At 40.9% G+C, this 24,595-nt stretch overlaps 2 protein-coding genes across 3 annotated transcripts; both read right to left on the bottom strand.

The window, feature by feature from the left end:
- Positions 1-1,582: 1,582 nt before the first annotated feature.
- On the bottom strand, positions 1,583-3,964 carry bmp10l (bone morphogenetic protein 10, like). The gene is made up of 3 exons (XM_028979397.1): positions 3,719-3,964; positions 3,309-3,576; positions 1,583-2,559 (listed from the first exon to the last, which is right to left on the bottom strand). The coding sequence occupies exons 1-3, from the start codon at positions 3,962-3,964 to the stop codon at positions 1,583-1,585; spliced, it is 1,491 nt and encodes a 496-aa protein (XP_028835230.1).
- A 5,330-nt stretch (positions 3,965-9,294) lies between these two features.
- On the bottom strand, positions 9,295-21,231 carry npffr1l3 (neuropeptide FF receptor 1 like 3). 2 transcript variants are annotated; one of them, XM_028980874.1, is made up of 4 exons: positions 21,093-21,231; positions 18,887-19,260; positions 15,880-15,979; positions 9,295-10,383 (listed from the first exon to the last, which is right to left on the bottom strand). In XM_028980874.1, the coding sequence occupies exons 2-4, from the start codon at positions 19,251-19,253 to the stop codon at positions 9,426-9,428; spliced, it is 1,425 nt and encodes a 474-aa protein (XP_028836707.1). In that variant the 5' UTR covers positions 19,254-19,260; positions 21,093-21,231; the 3' UTR covers positions 9,295-9,425. The 2 variants fall into 2 exon arrangements, with proteins under 2 accessions (XP_028836707.1, XP_028836705.1); XM_028980872.1 differs by lacking the exon at positions 21,093-21,231 and having other exon boundaries at positions 18,887-19,277.
- Positions 21,232-24,595: the final 3,364 nt, after the last annotated feature.

The following is a 24,595-nucleotide window of genomic DNA, read 5'->3' as shown; positions in this document are numbered from 1 at the left end:
TAAAGATATCAAGGCATGTGTGCTTACAGTTACAACTTGATATCCAATGAGAACATCATTTTGTGCAGCCATTAAGAAAAACAACCATGGGAGCAGCTAGTAGGATATCTTGCTTTGTTTAGGTGGCCAATTATGTGCCAATAAATGTTGACTGAACATGAAAACACACACGTAAATCATGATTTACATACATAAAGTACTTTATTTTATTCCTAGTTTTAATAATTACTTGTAATATTTCGAATGTAGTGAATGTAGTCCATAAATTAGTTTCTTGTGAGAACAGGTAACCAAGATAGCAATAGTCACAGTGAAAGTTTTTGTTAATAAAATTAACAATTTGTAATTAGATTTCTATATAATACCATTCCGACTATTGTTAGTCTATTGAAATATGAATCTATTCATCTCAGTATACACACCATTTGAATAATCATGCATTGTGCATTTTATATATCATTGACCCATATATTTTCAGATTTAACAATGCCTTTGGGTCAGCGGTTGCCAGTGGATGGAGGCACAACAAAACAATGTGGCAGAACAATTTATAAAAGGGAATTTGTGTGGAGGGACTGCTGACTTGCGTGAGGAGACCATTGCTGCTGGAGCCCAGGAATCTGACAGCACTCTCTTCCAGCCACTCCACACTTGTATTGGGGTCTTTTCCTGAGTGATGGCCTACAAGCTTGCAAATACTGACACCTCCTTATCGCGATGGTGTGGCCGAGTTGAGACAAGGAGTTTGCATGGCATGTGGCCCCTGGAGCTGGAGAGTGGGAATGGGGAGAGCTTTTCCCCAAACAGCAGTTACAGAATACAATGATAATCTTATATAATAACATGACAGATAATCTTATAATTTAACAGATAAGCAGCAACTCATTCTTAAATATCTTGAGAATGTCATAAATACTGTAAATTAATTAAGTTTTATTTTATTTACACAGAAGCATTCTACATTACTCAAAAATACAGAAGTGCTATCTTTCTATCTATCTATATATATACACACATATTATAAAACAAGGGTTTGCATTTAATAGAAATCTACACTCATGTACATATGGACAATGCTGAAATTTAAAACACATCTAACTAACCACTGAATTGGTCATTTGTCAACTAGAATTTCTATCCTCTGTAGCTGTACTGTGGTTGTACCATGCTGTTCATGAAGCTCTGTATAGCAGGATATGCTGCAGAGCTTCTGGAAGGCTTTTATAGGAACAGAGTGGTATTAGACCACTGCTTTTAGATTTTGGAAGAAAAAAAAGAATTCCTGTCTTATCATTTGGTTGAGAGATAAGACACTTCTGAGTGTCTCATATATGATACTGAGCATGTGAACAAGCAGAGATTCATGTAAGGTCACGAAATACATCCTTCTACTCAACATGGGAGGTAGCATTGACATCTAAAAGCACTCTGTGTTACAACAGGGGGGAGCAGAAATAGAGTGGACCTTTGTCTGAAATTGGAACACATACTCAGCTCTAATCTTAGCTTAGAACAATCATTTTTTTTTTTTTAATCATTTTTGTGTCACTGATATTGATTTCCAACTGAGACAGACCCTTGTCTATCTGCAGCCACACTCAGCTACCACCATTTCTTCATACTTGTGTTTATATGTGATGATGCCAGAATCGTCTTTGTATAGCAGGGAAATGGGATCCAGTTTAGTGGGGACACAGCAGGCTGGGGACACATTCTGTGGGCTCTTCAAGCTAAACAGAGTTTGAACTATGGCGTGTTTGGTCGGTGTTACATCTTTGGTTAGTGGGATACTGCACAAGCCTTTGCACACATTAGCCTGGTAGCCAGAAGGTGCTACAATCCATGTGTCCCAACCAATGTCCTTAAATTCAATGTAGAGTGAGATCTTTCTGCAATAGTTGCTGTCAGCGCTGCGGCGTATTCTAGATGTGCGGTCATATGTTGGTTTGGGATGTGCTGGTGCTGAAGTGTCGTAATCCTGCTCCTTGTCCCTGACATTCTTTTTGCCTGCCCGTACACCACCCCGAGGAGTAGCATCATGAACGTAGATGTCCTTATGCTCACGCTTGTCTTCGTGAAGGTCTTTGCTCTGATCATCAGAGAACACAATGATGACAGGACTGTGTTTTCCCTCAGGGCTCCAATCAATTTCGAAGTCCGCCTGGGACTCGCCGTCCACTACGTTGCCATTCACCTGACCTTCTGATCTGACACTCTGGATGTGCACTTCAAGCAGGTGTGCGGTGTAGTGGGATTTCCTCCAGCGCTTGACAGCAGAACTCAGATCGAATGACTCCCAGCCGCTTTTTCCTCCGATTACCTGCTGGTTCACCAGCACCTCCTTTATGGTCTTTTCCCCACCAGCCTCTCCTCTTCCTCTCTGCACTTCAAGAACGGTCACCTTGTGGCCCATAGTGTTGTAGTAGCGGTGGCCATGTTTAATGAGCACATAGAGACGGAGCTGGGCTGTTACGACATGTTCACGGTGAGGAATGGAGACGTTGAAGAGGAGGGTGTGTGTTGTCACACCCCTTCTGCTCCCACTAAGGAGCGAGGATTCTGGAAAAATAGATATAATGTATACCACAGTAAAGATCATTTTAAAAGTTATGAAAATGCAGACAAAAACTGTTTAATGAAATGAATGGGAGTCCAGTTCTGATTATCTCAAGGATACATTATAATGAATTACGCACGGAGTGACTAGAAAGCCAAAAGGATCTGCTGCCAATACTGCAGTACATAACTGATGTGTGTGTGTATACATATTTAAACACACATATGCATACATACATATAATAATATTATAGAAATACATCAGTTCAGTTCTGATAGAAAACAATAGAAAACTATGTTGAATTCATTACAACTCCTGTCCAGACATGGTTAATGCTGTAAATGACTATGGTCGCTGTAAAAGGTTATTAAGGAATTGAATATCTGCATACGTAGAGAGACAAATTATAAGCAACAATAAGTCTCAAATTCCATTGGAATTATGAAGTGTGTTGATGGATTATTAGAACCCTTGCAATGATCTTAGTACAGCTGAAAATAAGCAATAAAACTTTACAAATTTAGACAAGTATCTGGCATATGAGTAAATCTGGGATAAAAATTACTATTACTATTTCTAGTCTATTACTATTTCTAGTCAATTTAGTAATATTTTGTAATATTTTCTATACAAACATTTCTATACAAACAAGTATCCTACACCTTTAGTTTAAAATTCAATGAAGTTTAATGTTTACATTTAAATTTTCCCATATAAGAACAAGATGTTTTATTTAAACTGTGGACAGTACCTTCGCTGGTGAAGCTACGCACTATATTCCCAGAGGGCACGGTGCTGTGGTCATTTGCGAAATGGTTGAAAAGGTCCAGCATGTAGTTTGGAGGCTCAACCCATGCAGAGTGGGGCCATGACCCAGTCTCTCTGTCAGTCAGATTTAACACTGTTAGGAACTGCCCCAAAATCTTCTGCAAGTCCACCTCCTCAGTCTTCTCCGAAGCTGGGGGGTCAGCCATATAACCTACTCCCTGCAGGTCCTCATGGGTGAAGATGGGACCTCCCTGAGCCCAATGTGGCAGCAGAAAGTAGCACAGACTCAATGTACAGATGTTGCCAAATCTGGTGGAAGCCATAATTTGGGTTATTAGAACCAGTCAAGATGAAAATCAAGTTTATCATGAAGTGTAATCCTGAGCTCCACACTTCTGATGGGCCTTCGCCGTCTCTAGCTTTGGGTTCACAGGTTGATGTGGCTGGATGGAAAACAGCTTTGTCCTTGTCGATCTTGTGATCGAGTGCGGAGGGCAGGGCTGAGCTGACAACCCCATGTGCTGACAGCTTTGGAGATGTGTCCGCTGACTGGGTGTCTGCCCCACCGGCATGCCAGCCGGTGTCGAACAGCAGTTTCTCCCGACTTCCTGTATCTTCTTTCCAGGCATGCTTCTCCATCCTTTCCTCTCCACCATCTTTTCCTTCTCCTGAGCCCCAAACAGCACAGTATTCTAAAGACAGATTAATGGCAAAGCAATTTAAACGCAGGAAGACAAGGAGCCCCCAACTCCCATTACTGCACAGTTAGCAGTGTAGAGGCCATATCCAATTGTGTTTTCTGAGGACTCTGAGCTATGTAGGCGACTGTGATTGCCATTTAGTGTTGTTTGCCCAAAACGCTCAAAACATTCTCTTTTTTTTCTGTGAAAAAACAGAACAACACCCATTTGTGCAAACATCATCACTTTCAGAGAGGGAGCCAGAACCTTACCACTGGAACATCTTCAAGTATGGCAGCCTCTCAAGTCTGAATCGCATGCTTTAGGCATAATGAGGCACTCAGCGATGTCCTCCCCCCCGCTGCGCTGTTTCTTGACAGCACTGGAGCTGTGAGCCTCATAAATACGACCATTCCTCAGGTGGTCCCAGGGTGTCACTGAAACGTTCCATAGATAGACCAACGTTTCAGCTGTTCTGGAACAACGCGAATATCCCCCAGCGTGCTATCACAGATTTCATTACAAAATATCGGCTTCTGTATGCCTTCTTGAACCAGCACATTTCAGGAGTGGCATAATAAATGGTTAACACCAGGTTTACATGTGAGAACTTCCTGTCAGTTCAGTCAATAAACTTCTTATAGAAAGATTTTAGCATTTTAATCATTAAGCAGAAATATATGACAATGATAGCTGACATAAACCAAAGCACATTTAGGGGAAATTTTTCATTTTGAAGGCAATGAGTTTTTGTCATTGTTTTTTATGGAAGTGCATCGCATTCACTTTAGAGATACATATTTTCTGAATTAATGAGATGCTGCATTTAGCCCACTTGTAGCTCAATGTAAATGAAGCAAACATGTCTTAATTTACATTGTGTGCATTTGTTTAACAGCCTAAATGCATTTCAGTGTGCCATGTGTCTTCAACTGATAATGATAGGCTAAATAAGAGCCTCTGGCAGGATTGCAGTTGCTCATCAAGTCCGAGGAAAATTGCAGATATTTAAAAAAAAAAAGTTTTTACAAGTGAATGCGATGCACTTCCCTGGGTTTATACAACGATAGTGTTTTTAAATTAATTTATTCAGTGAACAAAGGTAGAATTAAATAATTTGACTTCTTCCTACTCTAGTTTAAACATGTAGTGATGTGTTCATGTCTGAAATAAACTAAATAGTCACAGTCAGACCCTGATGCAGCATAACTTGATCATCATCACCGACTATATAATGCAAATGAAATATGCTGTGTAAAATCTTCACAGACTTTGGTTTTCCGGTAACACAGTTTCTATTGGCATCCACAGTACATCTAATATGCTGCCACAGGCAACAAACCCACATGACTGACAAAGACTGTTGTTCACTGCTCCTGTTTTGGTAGGAAATAACTTTTTCATCATGAAATTAGGATGGTCAGAGCCATCATTACAAGACTGAGAAATGAAACATTTTAACACTGAAGAAATAAGCAAGTGTCAAGCTCATGGAGTTTGAACCTGTTGGTCATGTGACTGCTGGATAGGTTTGTTCCCCTTATGCATCTAACAGCAAAGACTTCTGAACAGTAAGTGTTCAGCCAATGTTTCAAGTATTTCTTTTATTCAAGTAGCTCATTTATTTAAAGCCCGTCTTACCATTATGTTTGCAGTATCCTAGTTGTTTACAGGTTCCTTTAGTCTTTCAGTCTTTGCTATAGAGTCTTTGCTACAAAAGCCTGGGCTTTGCTAAATAAATCCATTTTAGTAGTGAAGACATTAATAATGTCGGCTGGTAGCCTGTTCTTCTGTTCACCTCAGTATTTTAAGTAGACACTGGTGGAGCTCAATATCATGTCACTGAATGGTGTGAAGCGTCTGTTATGTGTCAGGTTGGTGCCAGGCCATATTCTAACACTCGCCATCATGTGTTTCCATAAAAATCAGAGGAGCAGAGTGGACATTTATTTCCATTCTGTATAACTTCAGGTTGCGCCCCACTTACTTTTAATCTAGGTCACACTAAATCGTGGTAAGCAGGTTTTCAGGATGAAAGCAATGGAAAACATCCATTAGCTGCTGACTGAGGATGTCTCAGTCAACTAGATATTAGGTGTCCAGCACTGGCAGGCATGAATCAGAACTACTGGCCTGAGGAGAGACAGGTGGACTCTTAGCTGGACATGGTGCGTGAGTGGATTTACACATTTTTCAACCTCAACCAATGACTTCACATGGGATTTTATGTTGTCAGTAATTCCCTGTTCAGCACTAGCTACAATTATTATATAGGTGATGGGAAGGGACTGAGACTTGTAGTGAATGAGGTAAATAGTTCTTCACAAAATTTTGAATAATCTTATGCTATTTATAATTCATATGTGAGTGCATAAAATGCTTTCTGTCTAAACAGTTTTGTTCTATACAAATTGTGCCACTAGGTTGTTGAAGACAATGGAAAAAAATGTCTGTGCAACTTGCTAAGGGATATTCAACCAAAAATTATTTTGGGTATAATTATATTTCTTATGTAATTATATTAAGAAAACATGTTCATACTAAAAATACAAATCAACATCAAACTATACAAATGTGTCCCTATCCATTACTACCAACACTATATCCGAGGACACCAGGCACATTACATTTGCAGCATCTACCTTATTCAGAGTGACTACAGATCACTGCTTTCCATTTAATCCTTTGTAATTTACCTACACTTAATAATAGTTAGATAAAAATAAAAAAGTAAAAATGTATTTACATAGTACATTTCACAGACACACAGTACTGCACAATAAGAAGCACAGAATAAAACCGACCTGAAATGAAAGCATATTTATGCTCACACAGATTCAAGTACATAATATTACACATCAACATCACCCTAAGACTAACTGCCAGCAAATTTGTTGGGTTGCTTCTTGAAAAGCTCAATTGTTGGTGTAGATCTCAGCATTGGAAAGCAATAGTTTTATACAAGAAACCATGAGAAGGTGCAGCTGAGTAGATCACAGTGAATAAGTGTTGGGCTTGAATATGAAAGGCTGTGTAGGTAAGAACTTTAAATAGGATTCAACTGGATCCTGACTAAAACAATACTACTATAGAACAGCATCAACACCATGTTTTGCAGTTGCTTACAGTAAAAACTTCACAGGCAAAATCGTATATGCAAGACAGTTATCACGCTACAGGTAACCATAAGTCACATGAGGCACATGTTTTCCACATTATGTTGCCTACTGTCAATATTAATTCATGCCATAGTACAAGCTACTTGTCTTTTTGCATTTGAACATGCAGTTAGGCATGAGTCTGCAGCAAGGAACACATTCCAACATACATACACTGACAATTAAAGTAACAATACTCAGTTAGAACACAGCAAGAGCACTGCAGTTGTCACATTTGGTACGGACATTAATGCGTCTTTATACAAAAATTATATATGAAACAGAAACAACACAGTGATTTTCCAAAGACTTAGAAAAGCTCAGTCACTTAAACAGTACTTTGACAATAAACTACAACCAAACTTACTGGCTATCATTCTTTTATACCAACCTACTTACACTGAAGTACATTTCATTGCTTTATCCATGCTTATTATGGATTTCTCAATAATACGAAATCTCCAGTAGATTTCTCAGTAGATCAAGATAATAGTATTTAGAAGCATGTAATAATATACCAAGTAAAAGCAAAGTTTAATGCTCTGCAACAGGTTGAAGATGTCCAGCGTGGTATCGTACACTCACTGTGTAACAATCCATAAACAATGACAAGCAGGTTTTTTTAACTGTTTTTGAGACTTTTGACAAGTCATCTGTCCTCAGTGCACTGCACATTTCTAAGTACACAGAAGAGCAACAGAAGAGTAGGATTACAGTAGGAGTACTACAGTCCCTGACAAAAGTCTTGTTGCTTATCTATTTTGTAGAAACACCTGCTATTAACCTGACTTTTAATTAATCAATTGGTGTAAGAAATATCTCATATGAAAAGCTAAAACCCTACCAAATGATGTTTAATGCATTAAAATGAATTAGTTTCACTGACAAAAATATTTATTATTTAATCAAGACAGAAAGGTCAAAGTTTGGCAAGAAAAAAGTTTTGTCGCCTAAACAGAAACTGAACAAATTTACTGCAAATACAAAAATATGTCAGCATATTAAGTAGTAGCGCTGTGAGATCCAAATTTAATATCTTGTATGACTTCCATGAGCTTGAAGGGCTGCATCCATGCGGTTTGGCAAGGATTCATACAATTTATTGATGAAGTCATCAGGAATAGCAAAGAAAGCAGTCTTGCCTGCTTCCCCGAGTATCAATATATTCTTTGGTTTCGTCTTCTATGCTTCCTCTTTCATCCTACCCCACACATGCTCAATGATGTTCATGTCTGGTGACTGGGTGGGCCAATCCTGGAGCATCTTGATCTTCTTCGCCTTGAGGAACTTTGATGTGGAGATGGTAGTATGTGATGGAGCACCATCCTGCTGCAGAATTTGGCCTCTTTTATGGTTTGGAATATAAAAGGTAGCTAAGATTTCTAGGTATTTCAGACTATTGATGTTGCCTTCCACCCTGCAGATCTCTCGCACACCCCCATACTGGATGTAACCCCAGACCATGATTTTTGGACCACCAAATTTGTTTTCTGGGTGAATCTCGGATCAATGCGGGCTTCAGTAGGTCTCCTGCAATATTTGCGGCAACTGTAATTCAACAAACGATTCATCTGAAAAATCTACCACTTTTCCAGTGTCCATCCTTTTAGCAGGCTGTGGACCTCAGCAAATGCCACAAGGTTTTTCAATTGTCTTTTGTTTAGTGCTGGCTTCTGGGCACTGACTTGACCATGGAGGCCAATTCGAGACATAATCCAACAAACTGTTCTGGATGACATAGGGACTTCAGGTGACCAGGTCTCGTGGAGCTCTGCAGCAGTGGAAAATGGGCTGGCCTTGGATTTTCGAGCCAACAGACGGTCCTCTCAGACAGTTGTCTTTCGGGGTCTGCCTGACCTGGGCTTGTCAAAAATGTCTCCAGTCTCTTCAAATCTTTTTTTCATCCTCTGTACTTGAGGTTGAGACACATTGAAGGTGTCTGCCACATCAACAGTGGATCTGGTCTTCAGCCTCTTGATAATCAACACTTTAGTCTCAGGGTGAATCTTAGTCATGTTTGCAGAGGTCTAGTTGCAGTTGATGTGAAGGTCTAGTGTACTGGGGTTCGTTTTATACAATACTTTTTGACAGTTTCCTTTTGCACTGAAACATTATTACAAAAGCTGTTGGGAAAAAGCTGTTTCTTGTAAAAAAAAACTTGATTATAAACATATTTCAGTGGCACATGAGGTCAATTTGTACACAGGGGACAATACTTTTGTCAGGGACTGTACTGTGCTGTAGTAAAGTAAGATTAAAATCTTAAATCTCCCATGCCTGGTAAACAATGGCTCGTTTGGGAGAGGTCTTCTCAGCATCTTCCACATGATGGACTCTTTTTACTAATGCCTGACTGAATTCATCTTCCATTTCTGTGTTTTTCAGATGAGTGGGAAACCTTTCCCTCCTGTTCTCCATCTCCAGACACACACAGCTAGTTGAGTTACTTTCTGTGTAGATGCGGTTTCTCACACTCTGGCTGATCGGGTTGTTGCTCAAAGTTGTGTCCTTCAGACTGCCTGCCCAACCTTGCCTGCTGCTTTTTCTTGAAATCAGCTGCCGCTGGAGCTCCAGACAACCTGCTTGAGGCTGGCAGGCCGCTTGAAAGCCTCTCCTAAAGTTCTCGTTGAAATACCCATAAATGATGGGATTGACGCTGGAGTTTGAGAAGGCCAGCCAGTGAGAAAACGGGAAAACGTAGGCAGTCAGTAGGTCGAGCCTGTCCCCTTCAGGTCGGGCATAGTCAGTCAGCAGCATGAGAGTCCACAGCGGCAGCCAGGACAGCATGAAGAGAAGGGCCACCAGAATCAGCATCTTTATTACCTTCACCTTCCTGTGGGAAATGGTTGGTTTTACTCCAGGTCCAGCCTCAGGCTGCTCGGCATGGCTCAGGACGGTAGTGGTGTATAGTTTTGCTCCAATGCAGATGTACAGCAGGATAATGAGTGTCAGCGGCAGCAAGTAGATGTGAACGAACAGAACCGTGGTGTAAATCTTACGCATCTCTGGGTTGGGCCATGTCTCGTAACAGTAGTACAATGGGGACGTGCGGTTAACGTCGTCATCATACACCATGTAGTGACCATTCTCCTGCTTGACTTCCAACATGATCACAGAAGGAAACATTATTGCAAAGGCCAACAACCATACAATACCTATGGTTGCCTTGGCAACAAGTAGGTTCAGTTTGGGCTTGAATGGGTAAACAATGCAACGAAATCTGTGTAAAAGAAAAAACAGAGGAAGACAATGTTAATATAATAATTCATTGTCCAAAATGTAGCACTGCTCTTCAAGGTTGAAATGTTGGTAATCTACAGTTTTAGGCAGGCATGAAATAAATTTGAATCAACAAAATGCAATCAAACAGAAGAGAAATCAAAATCAAATCAAACCTATAAATTCTTCTTGGCACTGTCAAGGGTGTGTGTGTTGTTTGTTTTGGCATCTGAGACAGGCAGCTGTGACTTATAAAGACCCTTCAGAGAGAGAGGGAACTACCATGTCTTAAATAGAGAAAGCAGGCCATTCCGGGTCATTCTATTATAGAAAACACCAGCCCGGCACACGGATCCAGAGTCCCCTAATTTAAACATTTTTCTATCCCACCTGCACCTGGGTCCTCCCCCATCCTAAGTGACCTGACACACATACATCATAGAACATGTATTCCAACAAGAATGAATTCCAACCAGGAAGGAAACACCATGGATCCAAAGATAGTTGGGTCCTTTTTGGTAAATCTACAAGCTGATTTCCAGGAAAAGTATGTACGTTCCTTTTATTTGAATAAAATGAAAACTAAAAGACTTTCAAATCCCATGAGACAATATTTTATTCACAACGGAACATAGTTAACACAACAAATGTTCAAACTGGGAAATTGTACACCTTTAACAACTAAATTAGCTCATTTCACCACTAAATGAGTTAATCCCCTGTGTGACCTCAAACGACTCTGCATCACTCATCTGCATGGTTGTGACAATTAAATTATGATCAGGAAGAACTCAGCCAGTCGGAGTGAGTACGGGCGCTAGCGGGGAGCATTGGCTCCCTGGCTCAAGGATGTCAGCAGGGCAGACAACCTACGTGACTTCCGGTGGGATGACAGGGACGACGACTAGAGCGAGGATGACGTGAGTTGGTGGATGGTCGGGGCCGGGATGGCTCCACCCATCGTGGCCGTCCGCGTTGGTCTGTGGCGACCCACGTGACTTCCTGGGGTGCAATGACAACGAGGGAGGGCCGGACAGTAAGGCGACAAAGGGGTCAGTGCATGGACCCTTCTTTGGAGCAGCAGGTACATGCCAGCCCTTCTCAACATGCTGTGGCATGTACTCTGCTGCCCTTCCCTCACTCTCAGATGCAGACAAGATCACCACCATACTCGCGCGTCTGACTGGGTCTTTGGCAGTGGGGAGAGACAGACAAGATGGGTTATCAGGACTTCCTGGAGAGACAGAGGGCGGAGTTCGATTGGCCAGAGCCCGAGCCATGGATCGGACTGTGCCCCAGCACGACACCCAGCACCAGCCAGGATCCTGTGCAGGAAGGGGAGTGGTATGGGTTGGGGACTCCTCCTGACAAAGCTGGGTCCTCTGGTAGCCGGTAAGCAGGGCAGGCCAGGCATGGTCCTGGGTCTGCCTCCAGAGGTGCGGAGTGCCACAGAGCCCACTGGGAGGTATGAGGATACAGCTGGGACAGGCAGGAAGAGGGCCTGCTTGTTCCAACAAATGCAGAAGGGGCTGAGCAGATGGTTCAGCAAAGCCCCCACACTGGAACAAGGGTCATGCAGCGAGAGGGTGCTGCACGTGCCCAGAAGACACCATCCAGGGACGCAGGAAGCATCAAAGGGGACGTGCAGAGACAGGGTCCACACGTACCCAGAAGGGTCGGCCCTGGTTTTTGGGTGCAGGTCTGTCAAGATTAGGTGCACATGGGGACGCACCTGGGACCAGTCTGGAGGCCGCTGTTATAAGGCGCTGTGGTTCTGCCCATCGGCAGCTGTGACATTTTTGTGGACCGTGCAACTCTGAGTTCTGGCAATCGGCACATGCCTGCGGGTTTGTTTTTGTTCTCCCCCCGTTTCCCTTTTTTAGCCTTTCGGCCAGTGACCAGATCCCGAACATGTCCAGCTGGGTTTTTAGACTTGTCTGTGTAATTAAACATTCATCTTCTACATGCATATTTGTGCCAGTAAATAAATGCCCGACCCACACGCACATGTGCAATCTTCACAACCACCCTCCTGCCTCCCCACCCCTGCAATTATTTGTTTTGCATAAATAAAACACGCCATGACCTACATTTTTCGTGCATAGCATAAAAGTACAAATAATATATGCAGCGTTATCTGCATTTTACATGTCAGAATTTGCAGCTCCCAGTGTTTTCTCTTTTGTGGAAACTGTGTCCAAATGGCTCTTTGACTGTTAAGGTTTGATGAGCCCTGGTCTAGATGAATGCTTTGCTACTACCTTAAAAGATGGTGATCCCAGTTGAGCAGTGGTGGAGGATTATAGAGGTCAAGGTGCAGCGCGAGGAGCGATGAGAGATCTGAGGTAGGAGGGTTCTGACCCTTCTTGCCTTGCAGGCAAGCACCAGTATTTTGAATCTGATGCAGGCAGCTACAAGAAGCCAGTGGAGGGAATGGAGCAATGGTGTGGGAACATCTGGGATGGTTACACCATGGTACATCATGGCACCAAGGGTACACCATGGTAACCATGCTCCTGTCTAAACCTGTAGCTGGCATGAAAATGCCATTAATTAGCTCATTAGCTCAGCTATTAAAATGCCATTAATTAGCTCATTTTGTGTTTAAACATTTGTTATATGTGTTGTGCTGTGCACAAACTATTGCCTCCAGAATTTGGATTGTATGTGCACTCATAAAAATTATTGAATAGTTTAAATTATTAAAACTGTGATTATACTGGACAGTTATCAAAGGCATACGATTTCTTAGAATGAGCTCCAGAGGAGCAATGTTCTCCTGATGAAAAGAATTGACTGATTCCAAAACGAAACCAATAATTTCAGAGCCTTAATTGTTACCATTTTGAAAGCAAAGTGATTGTCATTGTGATACACAGCACAGCATATGGTGCACACAACTAAATGTGTCCTCTGCTTTTAACCATCATCCTTGGTGAGCAGTGGGCAGCCATGACAAGCGCCCAGGGAGCAGTACATCGAGACGGTGCTTTGCTCAGTGACACCTCAGTGGCGGATCGGGATTCGAACCGGCAACCTTCTGATTACGGGGCTGCTTCCTTGACCACTGGGCCACCACTGCCCCTTTGGGACCCTTTAGGACCCAATTGTCAGTACAATTGTTATGTTCTAAATACTTCAAATTGCTGACTACCTTTACCAAGGCCAGGGCAAATTACAGTTTCCCACCGCAACAAATGCGAACATGTGCGGAAACTTGACAGCACATGACAGCTTCACACATTAGCATGGGCATGGTGGCCATGAGTGACTGCTTTCGGTTTTAATAAGAACAAAATGCATTCATAGAATAAAAAAACATGTCTTGACATGTCTGTTCATTTTCTTAAGACACTTTCAATAACATTTCTGTGAAATGTACATTGAAGAGCCAAAAATACACGTGTGTGATTTTGCCACAAGTTTCCAAACCACATTTACCCAGGGATTGAATTGCTCACTGCACCGACATCCTCACTAACTTCTGAAGTCATGTGCACGTTTAGATAAAATAACCCTTTATTGGTCCCACAAGTAGGAAATTACCAATCTGGGGCTCAAATCTCAGCCGCCCAGTCAATGGCATCACAAGCATATTAAGAAAATGGCCTACTGCTACTCAGTACCCAACTGCCTTTGGATGAATTCCATGATCTATGTGTGCAGAACTCTCCACTGAAGGGCTCTAGTCATCACAGCGTGGTGCTTACAAAGTCGCTCGTTGAAATCAGGAACATAATTTGCTACATAATATATCCCACCCACTGCCATCTTACCCACTACACCTGTCATATTACGGCTGATTGGTGTATAATTGTGTACAATTACTTGGAATGCATGAAAATAAATCAATAACTGTTTAAGCCTCCTGACTTTACTGAATCATGAGCTCATTTGTAAGAGATTCCTTGCATGCTTATTTAACTTAATAATAACCATTAATACTATTGAGGTTGTTGCTGTGATTATTATGCAAGTAATTTCAACATGACATTTAAAAGGTTATCACACTGGTCAATGCTCCACAATGCTCAAAACCATCTCTCCTGACCTCATCCCTTTAATTTCTTATATCGTAAACAGCTCTGTCAATGTACCATCTGCCTTTAAAACAGCCAGGGTTCTTCCCATCGTAAAGAAACCCACCGTTGATCCTACAGTCCTCAACAATTACTGACCAGTTTCTCTCCTCTCATTTCTTTCTAAAATCCCAACCACAAGACTCTCTTGTCTATCCTGAAGAGGCTTGGAATTCAGGGCTCAGTATGGCAGTGGTTTGCTTCCTACCTTGATGAGCAATCTTACCAAGTGACTTGGAAAGGATCCACCTCTGCCTCACGCAGACTCTCCACTGGTGTCCCTTAAGGCTCAATACTAGGTCCTCTCCTTTTCTCCCTCTACACGAGATCACTTGGTGAGGTCATTTCCACACATGGATTATCCTACCACTGCTTTGCCGATGACACATAACTCATCTTCTCTTTTCCTCTCTCAGATTTACATGCTGCTTCCAAAATGGAAGCACATCACCTCAAACTCAATCCCACCAAAACTGAACTAATATTCATTCCATCAGGATCTTGCTATTTACCTGGACAACTCATAGCTCTCTCCAACAACAGCCCACAACCTTGGAGTAAAAATAGACAACCAACTCTCCTTCTCGACTCACATCAGCAATCTTTTCCGCTCATGTAGATTCCTTCTTTACAATATCCATCAAATCCAACAAATTCGTCCTTATCTGTCAACACAGGCCACACAGATACTGGTTCAGTCCTTAGTAATCTCACAACTGGATTACTGTAACTCCCTTTTAGCTGGTCTACCTCTATGCACCATCTGACCTCTACAACTAATACAAAATGCAGCAGCACGACTGATCTTCAACCTCCCCAAATTCTCCCACACCACCCCTTTGCTACGTTCCCTCCACTGGGTCCCAGTAGCTGCACGCATCAGGTTCAAAATACTGATGCAGGCCTACATGTACATGAAGTAGCACCATCCTACCTCACAGCCCTTATTATACCTAGCACTGCACCACGTTTACTCCGAGCCTCCAGTACTGGTCGCCTGGTCCCTGCATCTCTGAAGGTAAAAGGAAGACATTCATCTAGACTCTTCTCTGTCTTGGCCCCTTGGTGGCGGAATGAACTTCCCCTTGAGGTCTGAACAGTATTTTCAAATGGCAGCTCAAGACCTTCCTCTTATTTATATTATATTTAGATTAACTTGTAATCTTCTTATTGTCAGACTTATGTATAGAAATTACAACATAGTGAATAAAAAGATTGTATTCATAGTTGGGGGTCCTAGTGAACCTGAATTGATCACTTCATTGATGGTAACATGGAAGCACGTTGTAAGTCGTTCTGGATAAGGGCGCCTGCCAAATGCCTTAAATGTAAATGTAAATACCAAAGAAATTTTAGCTGTTGTTATTATTTGTTTAAATTTATAGATTAAGCTGTGAATACAAGAAAGAGGGTCTTACCTGTCTACAGCAATTGCCACCAGAGTAAAGACTGAGGCACACACTGACACACCCTGCACAAAGCCACTCAGCTTGCACACAGCATTGCTGAATGGCCAGCCTGTTCAGGAAAGACAGGAAAGGGGTCAAAAAAGTGTCCCTAAACCTAATAATGAAAAGGGCCACCCTTTTTAACAAACACTGCAATCAAGTGTTTCTGATAAGTTGCAATGAGTCTTTTACAGCACTGTGAAAGAAGTTTGGCCCACTAATCTTTGTAGAATTGTTGTAGTTTAGACACACTGGCAGATATTTGAGTCTTTTTAAGGTCATGTCACAGCATCCCAAAAGTATTTAGGTCAGGACTTTGACTAGGCCTCTCAAAAAAAGTCTTAATTCTGTTCTTCGACCAATCAGAGTGGAGCTGTTAGTGTGCTTTGTATCATTGTCCTGCTGCAGAACTCAAGTCAGCTTGAAGTCACAAACAGATGGCCGGACGTTCTCCTTGAGGTCTTTTTGGTAGACAGCAGAATTCATGGTTCCAGGTATTTTACTGTTTACACACAAATTTTGTCTTGTCAGTTCACAGAGTGAACAAATTATTGGGAAATATCTGTGTTTATGTATGAATATTTATCTTTTCTGGCAAAATTTAGACAAGACTTTTTTTTTTGGTTGTTACGTCAGTGGTTTACGTTTTACACCACTTGGTACCATGTAGGCCATTTTTGCCAAGCCTCTTTCATATGGTGGAGTCATAAACACTGACTTTAACTGAGGCAAGTGAGGCCTAATGTTGTTGTGGGGTCTCTGCACTCAACTTTCATATAGTTTTCTCCTCTTCCTTAAGTCCCCGTGTTCACCATTATTTTATTTCACTTGAAAGTCTATTATATTTTTCTGAAAAGCTCCATTTATTAATTTATTGGTTTTATAAAACAATACAAAAAGTGAGGGACTCCTTGGCATTCTTTTGTCATATGATTCTTACTCAGAACAAAATTTAGCATTAAAATGTGAATTTCATTGCTTTATTTGGTGGCTGAATTAAAACCATATCCTGTGTATAAACATTTCCATATTTCCAAATTATGGAAAGCATTTCATTCAAGTGTAGGCAAATAGGCTGTCTGATTATTACAGAAAGAGTCTCACTCTGGCATGTACCTACTAGAATCCTCAGATAAAGTCATCACAGGTCAGACATTGCCATCAGTGACCGTCCGCCCTATATATGGCAGCTATTCCATTGCCATGGTAACTTAGCTCAGCTCTTTCATCATCATAACTGAGTATTGAGATCATACAGATCAAAAACATGTGATGATATTGGATGCTATGGTTGAGTTTCCATGAAAATAACAAATGTTATTAGTTATAAAAAAAAAAAACAGGAGGAATGAGAATATTACATTACAAAATATGACATGAATAATATAAAAAAAATTAGACGCTACTTTCTTGACCTACCCAAAATATTCTGATGATTTTGATTCAACATTTTACTCACTTTGATGCTGTCTGGCAATGCATTAGTGTCATCAATCAAATCCATTTAAACTTCTTTCAGGTATGTAATACAACGTAATGCCAACCACACAGTGTCAGTGGTAACAATGGAACTGGTCTGAAAATGGAATTACATCTTCTCAGATGAATAGTTGAAACAGCAAGAAACACACATTCACAATCTGATAAGTGCATGTCATGCAGCTGTCATGCCATCTACATTTTCACCATTCAAACCTTGTGAGGGAATGATAGTCAACAACAAATGATGATGATGTTCCTGCTGCCTTATTCACCATTCCTCAAACCTAGGCAGGAATTCTTCTCTGTCATGTCATTACTGGAAGCAATGGATTCTGACTGTGGGGAAACCACACATGAGGCTTTTTGGGGTGGGTGTGGCATGCCAAAAGTTTTTACATACTCCGAGATTTTAAATCTCAGAGTATGTAAGATTGTAAATTGGTTCTTGAAGTGACTGATGTATGCTGTGGCACACATGATTGTTTTAGTAGTTTCTGCGCCATTAAGAGACTTGAGAATGGTGGTTCTGATGAGGAAACTGCATGAAAGCGACTGAGAAAAACTGAAATTGACATTTAGCCTCATATGGCATTTCAAATTAACATTAATGAGTGTCCCTCTACACTGGTTTGATGAAGTATTAAACAAAGGGATGGCGATATTTTTGTTATAAATTTTATTTGCCCCCAATTTAATGTGAGTCATTGAATATTTAGTACCTGCCACCCCAAATCCAGATCGGTAACCACACTATGCACAGCGCACCCTTTCAATGCATGAAATCTGATCGTCAGCAGTGAAAAAGTAAAGAATTTTGACAATTCTAAATACACGCATTTATATAAAAGCATTACGACTTAAACGTTTTCCGCAGATGTCAGAATCTGGGTGTCCCTCTGTGGCTTCAGCACTTTTTTTGTGCGCACGACACAGACAATGCCTTACATGCAGTGCTGCATCAGTATCTGCCATCTGCAATGTTCTTGGTGATGTACGCATGTAGCAATAAAACAAATGAAAGACAAACACGAACATGACATCAGGGTGGGGGTCTTACTAAGTTTAAATTTTAAACGAGCCGAGGAGCGTGCTAAAGAGAGACATAAAATTTGGGTAAATTCTAAACAAACATTGTGAAAAGCCACAAGATTTGAAAGTGAAGTGATTGTCACATGTGATACACAGCAGCACAGCACACGGTGCACACAGTTAAATTTGTCCTCTGCATTTATCCCATCACCCTGAGTGAGCAGTGGGCAGCCATGACAGGTGCCCGGGGAGCAGTGTGTGGGGACGGTGCTTTGATCAGAGGCACCTCAGTGGCACCTTGGGATTCGAACCGGCAACCTTCTGATTACGGGGCTGCTTCCTTAACCACTAGGCCACCACTGCCCCGATTTACTGCTGCAGTTTTTTCACTATTGAGACCCCAATTAAAAAAATATATATATAAAAAAAATACACTACACACATTGCCATGGCATATATACTGTACCTGTAATGAGGTTGTCCACCAGGGTCGTGGGAATGCAGAAGATCCCCACTAGCAGGTCACTGATGGCCAGGTTAAGGATGAACAGGTTGGTCACTGTTCGCATGTGGTGATTCTTCAGCACAATTAGACACACCAGTCCGTTTCCAGTCATGCATAGCAGGAAGATGAACAGGTATGCAAGGGTGTAGACGGCAGCCACAGTAAATGAATGCTGGTAGTATGGAGACAGAACGATGGCTGCCACTGTGCTGGAGCTGCTGTCGTTTGTGCTGTTAATGCTGGAGACGAGATCAGCGATGGCGCGTGGTGTCGTCCGTTCCCACTCATCATCCACTTCTACACTGTCTCCATCTACCCTGCTCATCATTGCAATGCTCCTCAGAGATGCACCCCAAACAAACACAACAGCAAAAACAATAAAACAAACATTTCATTACTTGGGACACATAGTGCCTGCTGTCCCTAAATGAACCCGAATGTGGCTCCCAGGACAGAGGAGCTCCTCTACATGTATAAAGATCTGGGGTCTCATTTATAAAACATTGCATAAAAGTCATACTAAAATCGTATATATGATCAAAAGATGAAAAATGACGAGAAAATCTCACGCACACCTGCACCCTGCACTTTACAAATTGAGCTCTTCCTGGGATTATTCGCACGTAATTTTTTTTCTGAAACTGAAATAGATGTGCTTGTGGGTGAAGTGGAAAGCGTTTGGTGGTCACAGAGGCGAGGTGACAAACAAAAAGAAAAAAACAAGTTGAGCCCGATCCAACAAGTGCAACCTGACATCAGTACCGACATCAGTAGTGATGCAGTAGTGATGGAGGGAGGGGGGTCACAAAAATTAATTTGACTTACCACTATAAATAATTTCTCTCCCTGTTCCAGTCATGGCAAGTAGGTGATACCACATTAAAAAAGGTTTGCCTGTGTTTGTCTCGGCTGAACGAGTGTTCTGCTGCTTGAACTTGGACCAACCACAGGATGGGCGACACGTTTCAAACACGTACGATGCACGACCAAGCTGCGAATCGGCTGGACTCGAGAAATTAATGCAGGACAATCAGTTTCACCAATCACAGAAACAAATTTACCATCAGCGAATCGCTATAGCCCGTAAGTTTGTGTTTGCTGACCGACCCGGACCCGAACCCGACCCGGGCCCAGAATTACAGCTCTAATAACATGCCCATTTATAGAATGCACATGTTTTCTGTTCATGTAAATAACTCCATTTACGTTTCAACAGCTGTGGCGCATAGGTCAAAGGTGTAGATAAAGTTTGGATTTAATTCGAATGATATATTTTACATATGTATTCACTATTATAAATATGTGACTATATGAAATTACATGAAATTAAATATACGGTGTATTACTCAATAGCACAAGGAATCGTCATTTCTTTCTGGTCGCATCATTTCTTAGACTCTACCAAATGTACGCAGGTCAATCTAAGGTCAGGTTGATCCAAACTGAAGAAGAATGTCAGATGAAGGTGATGATAAGATCCATTCATACCGCCAGTAAGCACTACGTCTGATCTGCTCTCTTCGGCGAATACTGGACTCGGGTGTCTCATAGAGGATGCTCTTGTTAAATGTCAAGATTTTCTGAGTGCTTTTCATTTTGATTACCTTTTACACTGAGGAGGTCAGACATGCACTTACAGCAATTTATAAAAACAGGACTCAGGAAACATGCATTTCCATTGCATTCATGTCCGTTTAAACCAAACCCAAAGGGCACAAATAAAATGGGGAAAACTGAACTGAAATGAGCAAAGTAAAAAAATTTCATTTTAAGGACAGACAGCTTGATTGATTGATTGATTGATTGATTGATTGATTGATTGATAGATAGATAGATAGATAGATAGCATGTTTATGCATTTCTATCTCTATGTTGTGAGATGGCTTTAAAGGGAAGGGCATAAACACTGTATGTGTCACATAACACACAACAACCGTAATTATAAGCATATAAATGGGATAATCCAGTCACTCCCACCTAATTAAACCGCGCCAGTCTAATACGCAGGATTTAAATTTTAAGCCCCCAAACCTTTGCATTTATCCTTCTTTCAATTGTATGACTTACAAAAGACAAACGTGAATTTAAAAGCAATATCGATTTGACAAACTTAAAATACCACGTCACGTCGGTGGTTGTATTTAGTCTGATAAGGAAGCATTCTTACCTCACGGGAGACGCGCTCCTTCTTGATAGAAAATATAAAAAGAAAGGAAAACAGTAAAAAGTGTTGTATCGGAGTGCAGTCGTTTAGAATAAGAACGCGTCCGCAGCGGCGAGGCGGCGCGCCGTCACTCAGCGCACGTGCGCCGGTAACCGCTGAGCCGCGCGGCTCCGGGGAAGCAGCGAGGTTGCCAGACCTCGCACTAGAATTAAGCGACAGCGTTGAGACAGACGTTCAGAAAGAAACCGACTGACGGCGGCTTACAATCATTATCGTTCATTTATATTTCATTTAGGGGTTTAAAGGCAGGCCATACAACGACCTTTAAAAGCGACTTGTTTTCTAAAGTCGCGTATAAAAAACGGTAGTGGCAACCACGAGAGGCAATTGATTCCCAGAATTTTTGCAAATTATTACTTCTTAAATATCAGTGTGTTTACAGCGAAAAGATGCGGCATGAATCAAGTAAGAACTAATATTTAGGCCACGTTTAGATTATTTCCAGAAGTTGTTTAACATTTACTCACTGAGCACAAATACATAACACCCCATAGTGTCTTGTTATTGTCAGCAGCAACATCAATATTTGCATGAGTTTTGGTTACGTTTATGTGATTGTCAAATCAATTGTGATGTATTCATACAAATGTAATTCATATTTTACAAGGCATACACACAACCATGTTGTGATAATGTAATGTTGTTAAAATTACTGTTAACACAATATGCAGCCAAATTTTATTAATCAATCTATGTGTTTTATTAATGTAATAAATATGTTGGTTTGGGGTGCTCAAGGTGGTTATTTGTTGATTTATTTTTTATCTCATCCATCTAAATTAGCATCAACAAGATGAAATACACCTGACAGTCAGTTTGTGATGCTTTTGTGTTCTGAATGAATGAAGTTTTTTGTAATCCAGGCAACATCAGTACAGTTCTGCACAATGTGACCCTGCAAGATCTAGAAAAAGCAAAAAATTACATTTTGAAAGACCTGGCAAGTGCCATGACTTATCTTTTCTTTTCATGTTCTTTTGGGTCAGTGGAGACAAATTTACAATAAATAATGGGTTGGTGGCCTACAATGTACAATAAATAATGAGGTGACTGAAGTGTCTGTTCTATATGCTAAGTCATATGGTGTAGACTCATCTGATTAATTCTTATTTCAATACATGAACAGTACCACGCCCACACTACACATCACGCCACAAAAACACATCTTGTCTAAAAAAAAACTACAGGCAGATGCACACTGAATAACGCGAGAAGAGAAAGCATGCACAAAAGTAACCTGAATCCTCGCCTCTGTCTTCTGAAACGTCCCTATGTGCGCCCTTGGACTCCAGTGATGACAGAATAAGACAAAAAATTATTTGACATTGTTGGCTTAAGATAAAAAACCACTACTGTACACTTTATCTATAGTCTTAAATAAACACAATAACATGAAGAGTACATTGTGAGTACAATTTGTTTTTTATTCTGGTTTTGACATAGTTCATGTTGTGAACTATTTTTTTTCTAAGCCTACTTTATTGAATAGATAAACACTGAGCATTGTGTCGAAACGCCTCTATTTGCAGTTTCCTTGAAGTATTACTATCAAAATGTCAATAAAACAGGACACTTTGGGGAAAAAAACTTTTAAAGCAAAGAATGTTTATCTGTTCCCTGTATGTTTGTTTTCTACGCTGTTATTCATATGAATGTTTTATTTATAATCCATTTTGTCCCTACCCCACAGTGCTGTGTCCCTTATTCTGCTCTGTATTTATTCGTTTTCTAAGATGATTCAACATTTGAATTGAAACGTTAAGAGTTGACTTTATGTCAGTGTCTGTGTTCAACCTGTGCTGGTGTATCAATTATGGGTAGAATGAGAAAAAGGACCTTTTGGCAAGTTTGAATTCTGATCCATGCATAGAAATATGAAAATTCCATTTGCTCAAAATAACAAGCTTATTTATTAATGCATACTGGGTAAGCAAGCTGAGTTCTTGTGATCACATATCACATTTGGAAATAAACTTCATGTTCATGTCTCACATACCTGAATGGACACACAAAGAAATCAAAAGTGACCAGATGAAACAGTTTAAACAATCTCAAGTCTGTGTTACCATGTAACATGAGCTTCACGGTATTTTTCTGCATAATCTGAATCAGCCCTGTCTGACTTACCCCCATTACTCCTGTTACTTATTTTTAAATATTCATTATTGTAATGCCACACTGGGTGAAGGATGGATGCATGGGCGCTTGACATCATGAAAATAGTGATTTAAATAATGAAACTAATGAAAATAATAATTGAAAAAAAAAATGAATCTACTGCAAATAATTTTTCTAAGGCCGACAGAAGCAAATATTCCACACTAGAACGTTTGATTACATAGTTAGGTGTGGATTTTTTGTTCCACTTTACTGCAAGCCTTGATCTATTTATTCATTTATTGGACTCTTTCTGTTGTAGACTCTTGTGTCACTCAGATTTTTGAGCTCAAATTCAGCTCTTCCTGACTGTTCACATGGACCCCTGGGAACCTCCATGGGTGAGGCCAACTTAGTGCCAACTCATCAGCCTCATATTCATGAAAGTGCTGCTGCTTTTTTAAATCACCTTTCCATCCCAGAATCATGATAACTCTGTTGGCAGGCCAGGCCATAACAAATTGGAGTGCTGTGGGCGAATAGGAAAGTTACATGTCATTATAATTATAACCACTTCTTTTTTGCTATGCAGGTATATTCAAGTGGGATTGTTCTTCTCATATTAAGACACATTAAGACCAACTAGTTTTAAGAAACACTTTTTTCTATCTCCATTTGTGGTGGATGGATGATGCCCTTAGAATTGCCTATGCCTTGTGACACAGGCAGGCTTGTGTCTCAGAGGCACCAACGCCTGCATGGAGAGTGTTTGTGTAATGAAGGTCTGGTGTATAATTGCAAAAGTTGGTAAATCCAGTCTCCTGAGGAGCCGATGGAAATATTCTGACTGGGACAGTTGCCTGATTCCATAAGCAGACAATCCACATTGCTTGTGCCTCCCAGCTTTAATTGAGTTGGATGTCTGGTATGAGTGACAAGTGCGGAGAATCTGTCAATATTAACTGATGGCAACTGCAGATCTCTGTGGTTGTTTCAAAATGAATAGAAATGGACAAACTCTTAGCTATGAAGGCCATCTGGCATATAAGAAAACATAAGAAAAAGGCCTTAAAGAAAGCTATTATTCCAGACTAAAAGCTGGCTTATTGTAACTGGCTAATTGTAAAACATCAATGGCACAAAACATTCTTAAAGTCAATCTTCTATAATCTAATGAAATCTCCATTGGTGTGAAGCTCCAGGGACACAGCTTCTGTTGGAGACAGACCGGTTGAACCGCAGAGGGCCCTGAAACCCTACTTGGCCAACACCCCCAATTCATCATTCTCGCATTCTTCCCATGAAGAACAGCAGGAGGCTTTGCTTTACGCATGCAGCTTACCTGTTCT

This window comes from Denticeps clupeoides, chromosome 5, assembly GCF_900700375.1.
Source record: "Denticeps clupeoides chromosome 5, fDenClu1.1, whole genome shotgun sequence".
NCBI lineage: Eukaryota > Metazoa > Chordata > Actinopteri > Clupeiformes > Denticipitidae > Denticeps > Denticeps clupeoides.
The sequence above is the reverse complement of the archived record's forward strand: the minus strand, read 5'-3'. Positions and strand labels throughout refer to the sequence as shown.

Coding starts and splice junctions, on each gene's coding strand:
- bmp10l (XM_028979397.1), bottom strand. CDS start 3,964: ATGGAGAAGCATGCCTGGAAAGAAGATACAGGAAGTCGGGAGAAACTG. Junction 3,577..3,718: donor ACGGCGAAGGCCCATCAGAA/GTGTGGAGCTCA, acceptor CATTGGGCTCAG/GGAGGTCCCATCTTCACCCA. Junction 2,560..3,308: donor GCGTAGCTTCACCAGCGAAG/GTACTGTCCACA, acceptor CTATTTTTCCAG/AATCCTCGCTCCTTAGTGGG.
- npffr1l3 (XM_028980874.1), bottom strand. CDS start 19,253: ATGATGAGCAGGGTAGATGGAGACAGTGTAGAAGTGGATGATGAGTGG. Junction 15,980..18,886: donor GGTGGACAACCTCATTACAG/GTACAGTATATA, acceptor TTTCCTGAACAG/GCTGGCCATTCAGCAATGCT. Junction 10,384..15,879: donor GTGGCAATTGCTGTAGACAG/GTAAGACCCTCT, acceptor TCTTTTACACAG/ATTTCGTTGCATTGTTTACC.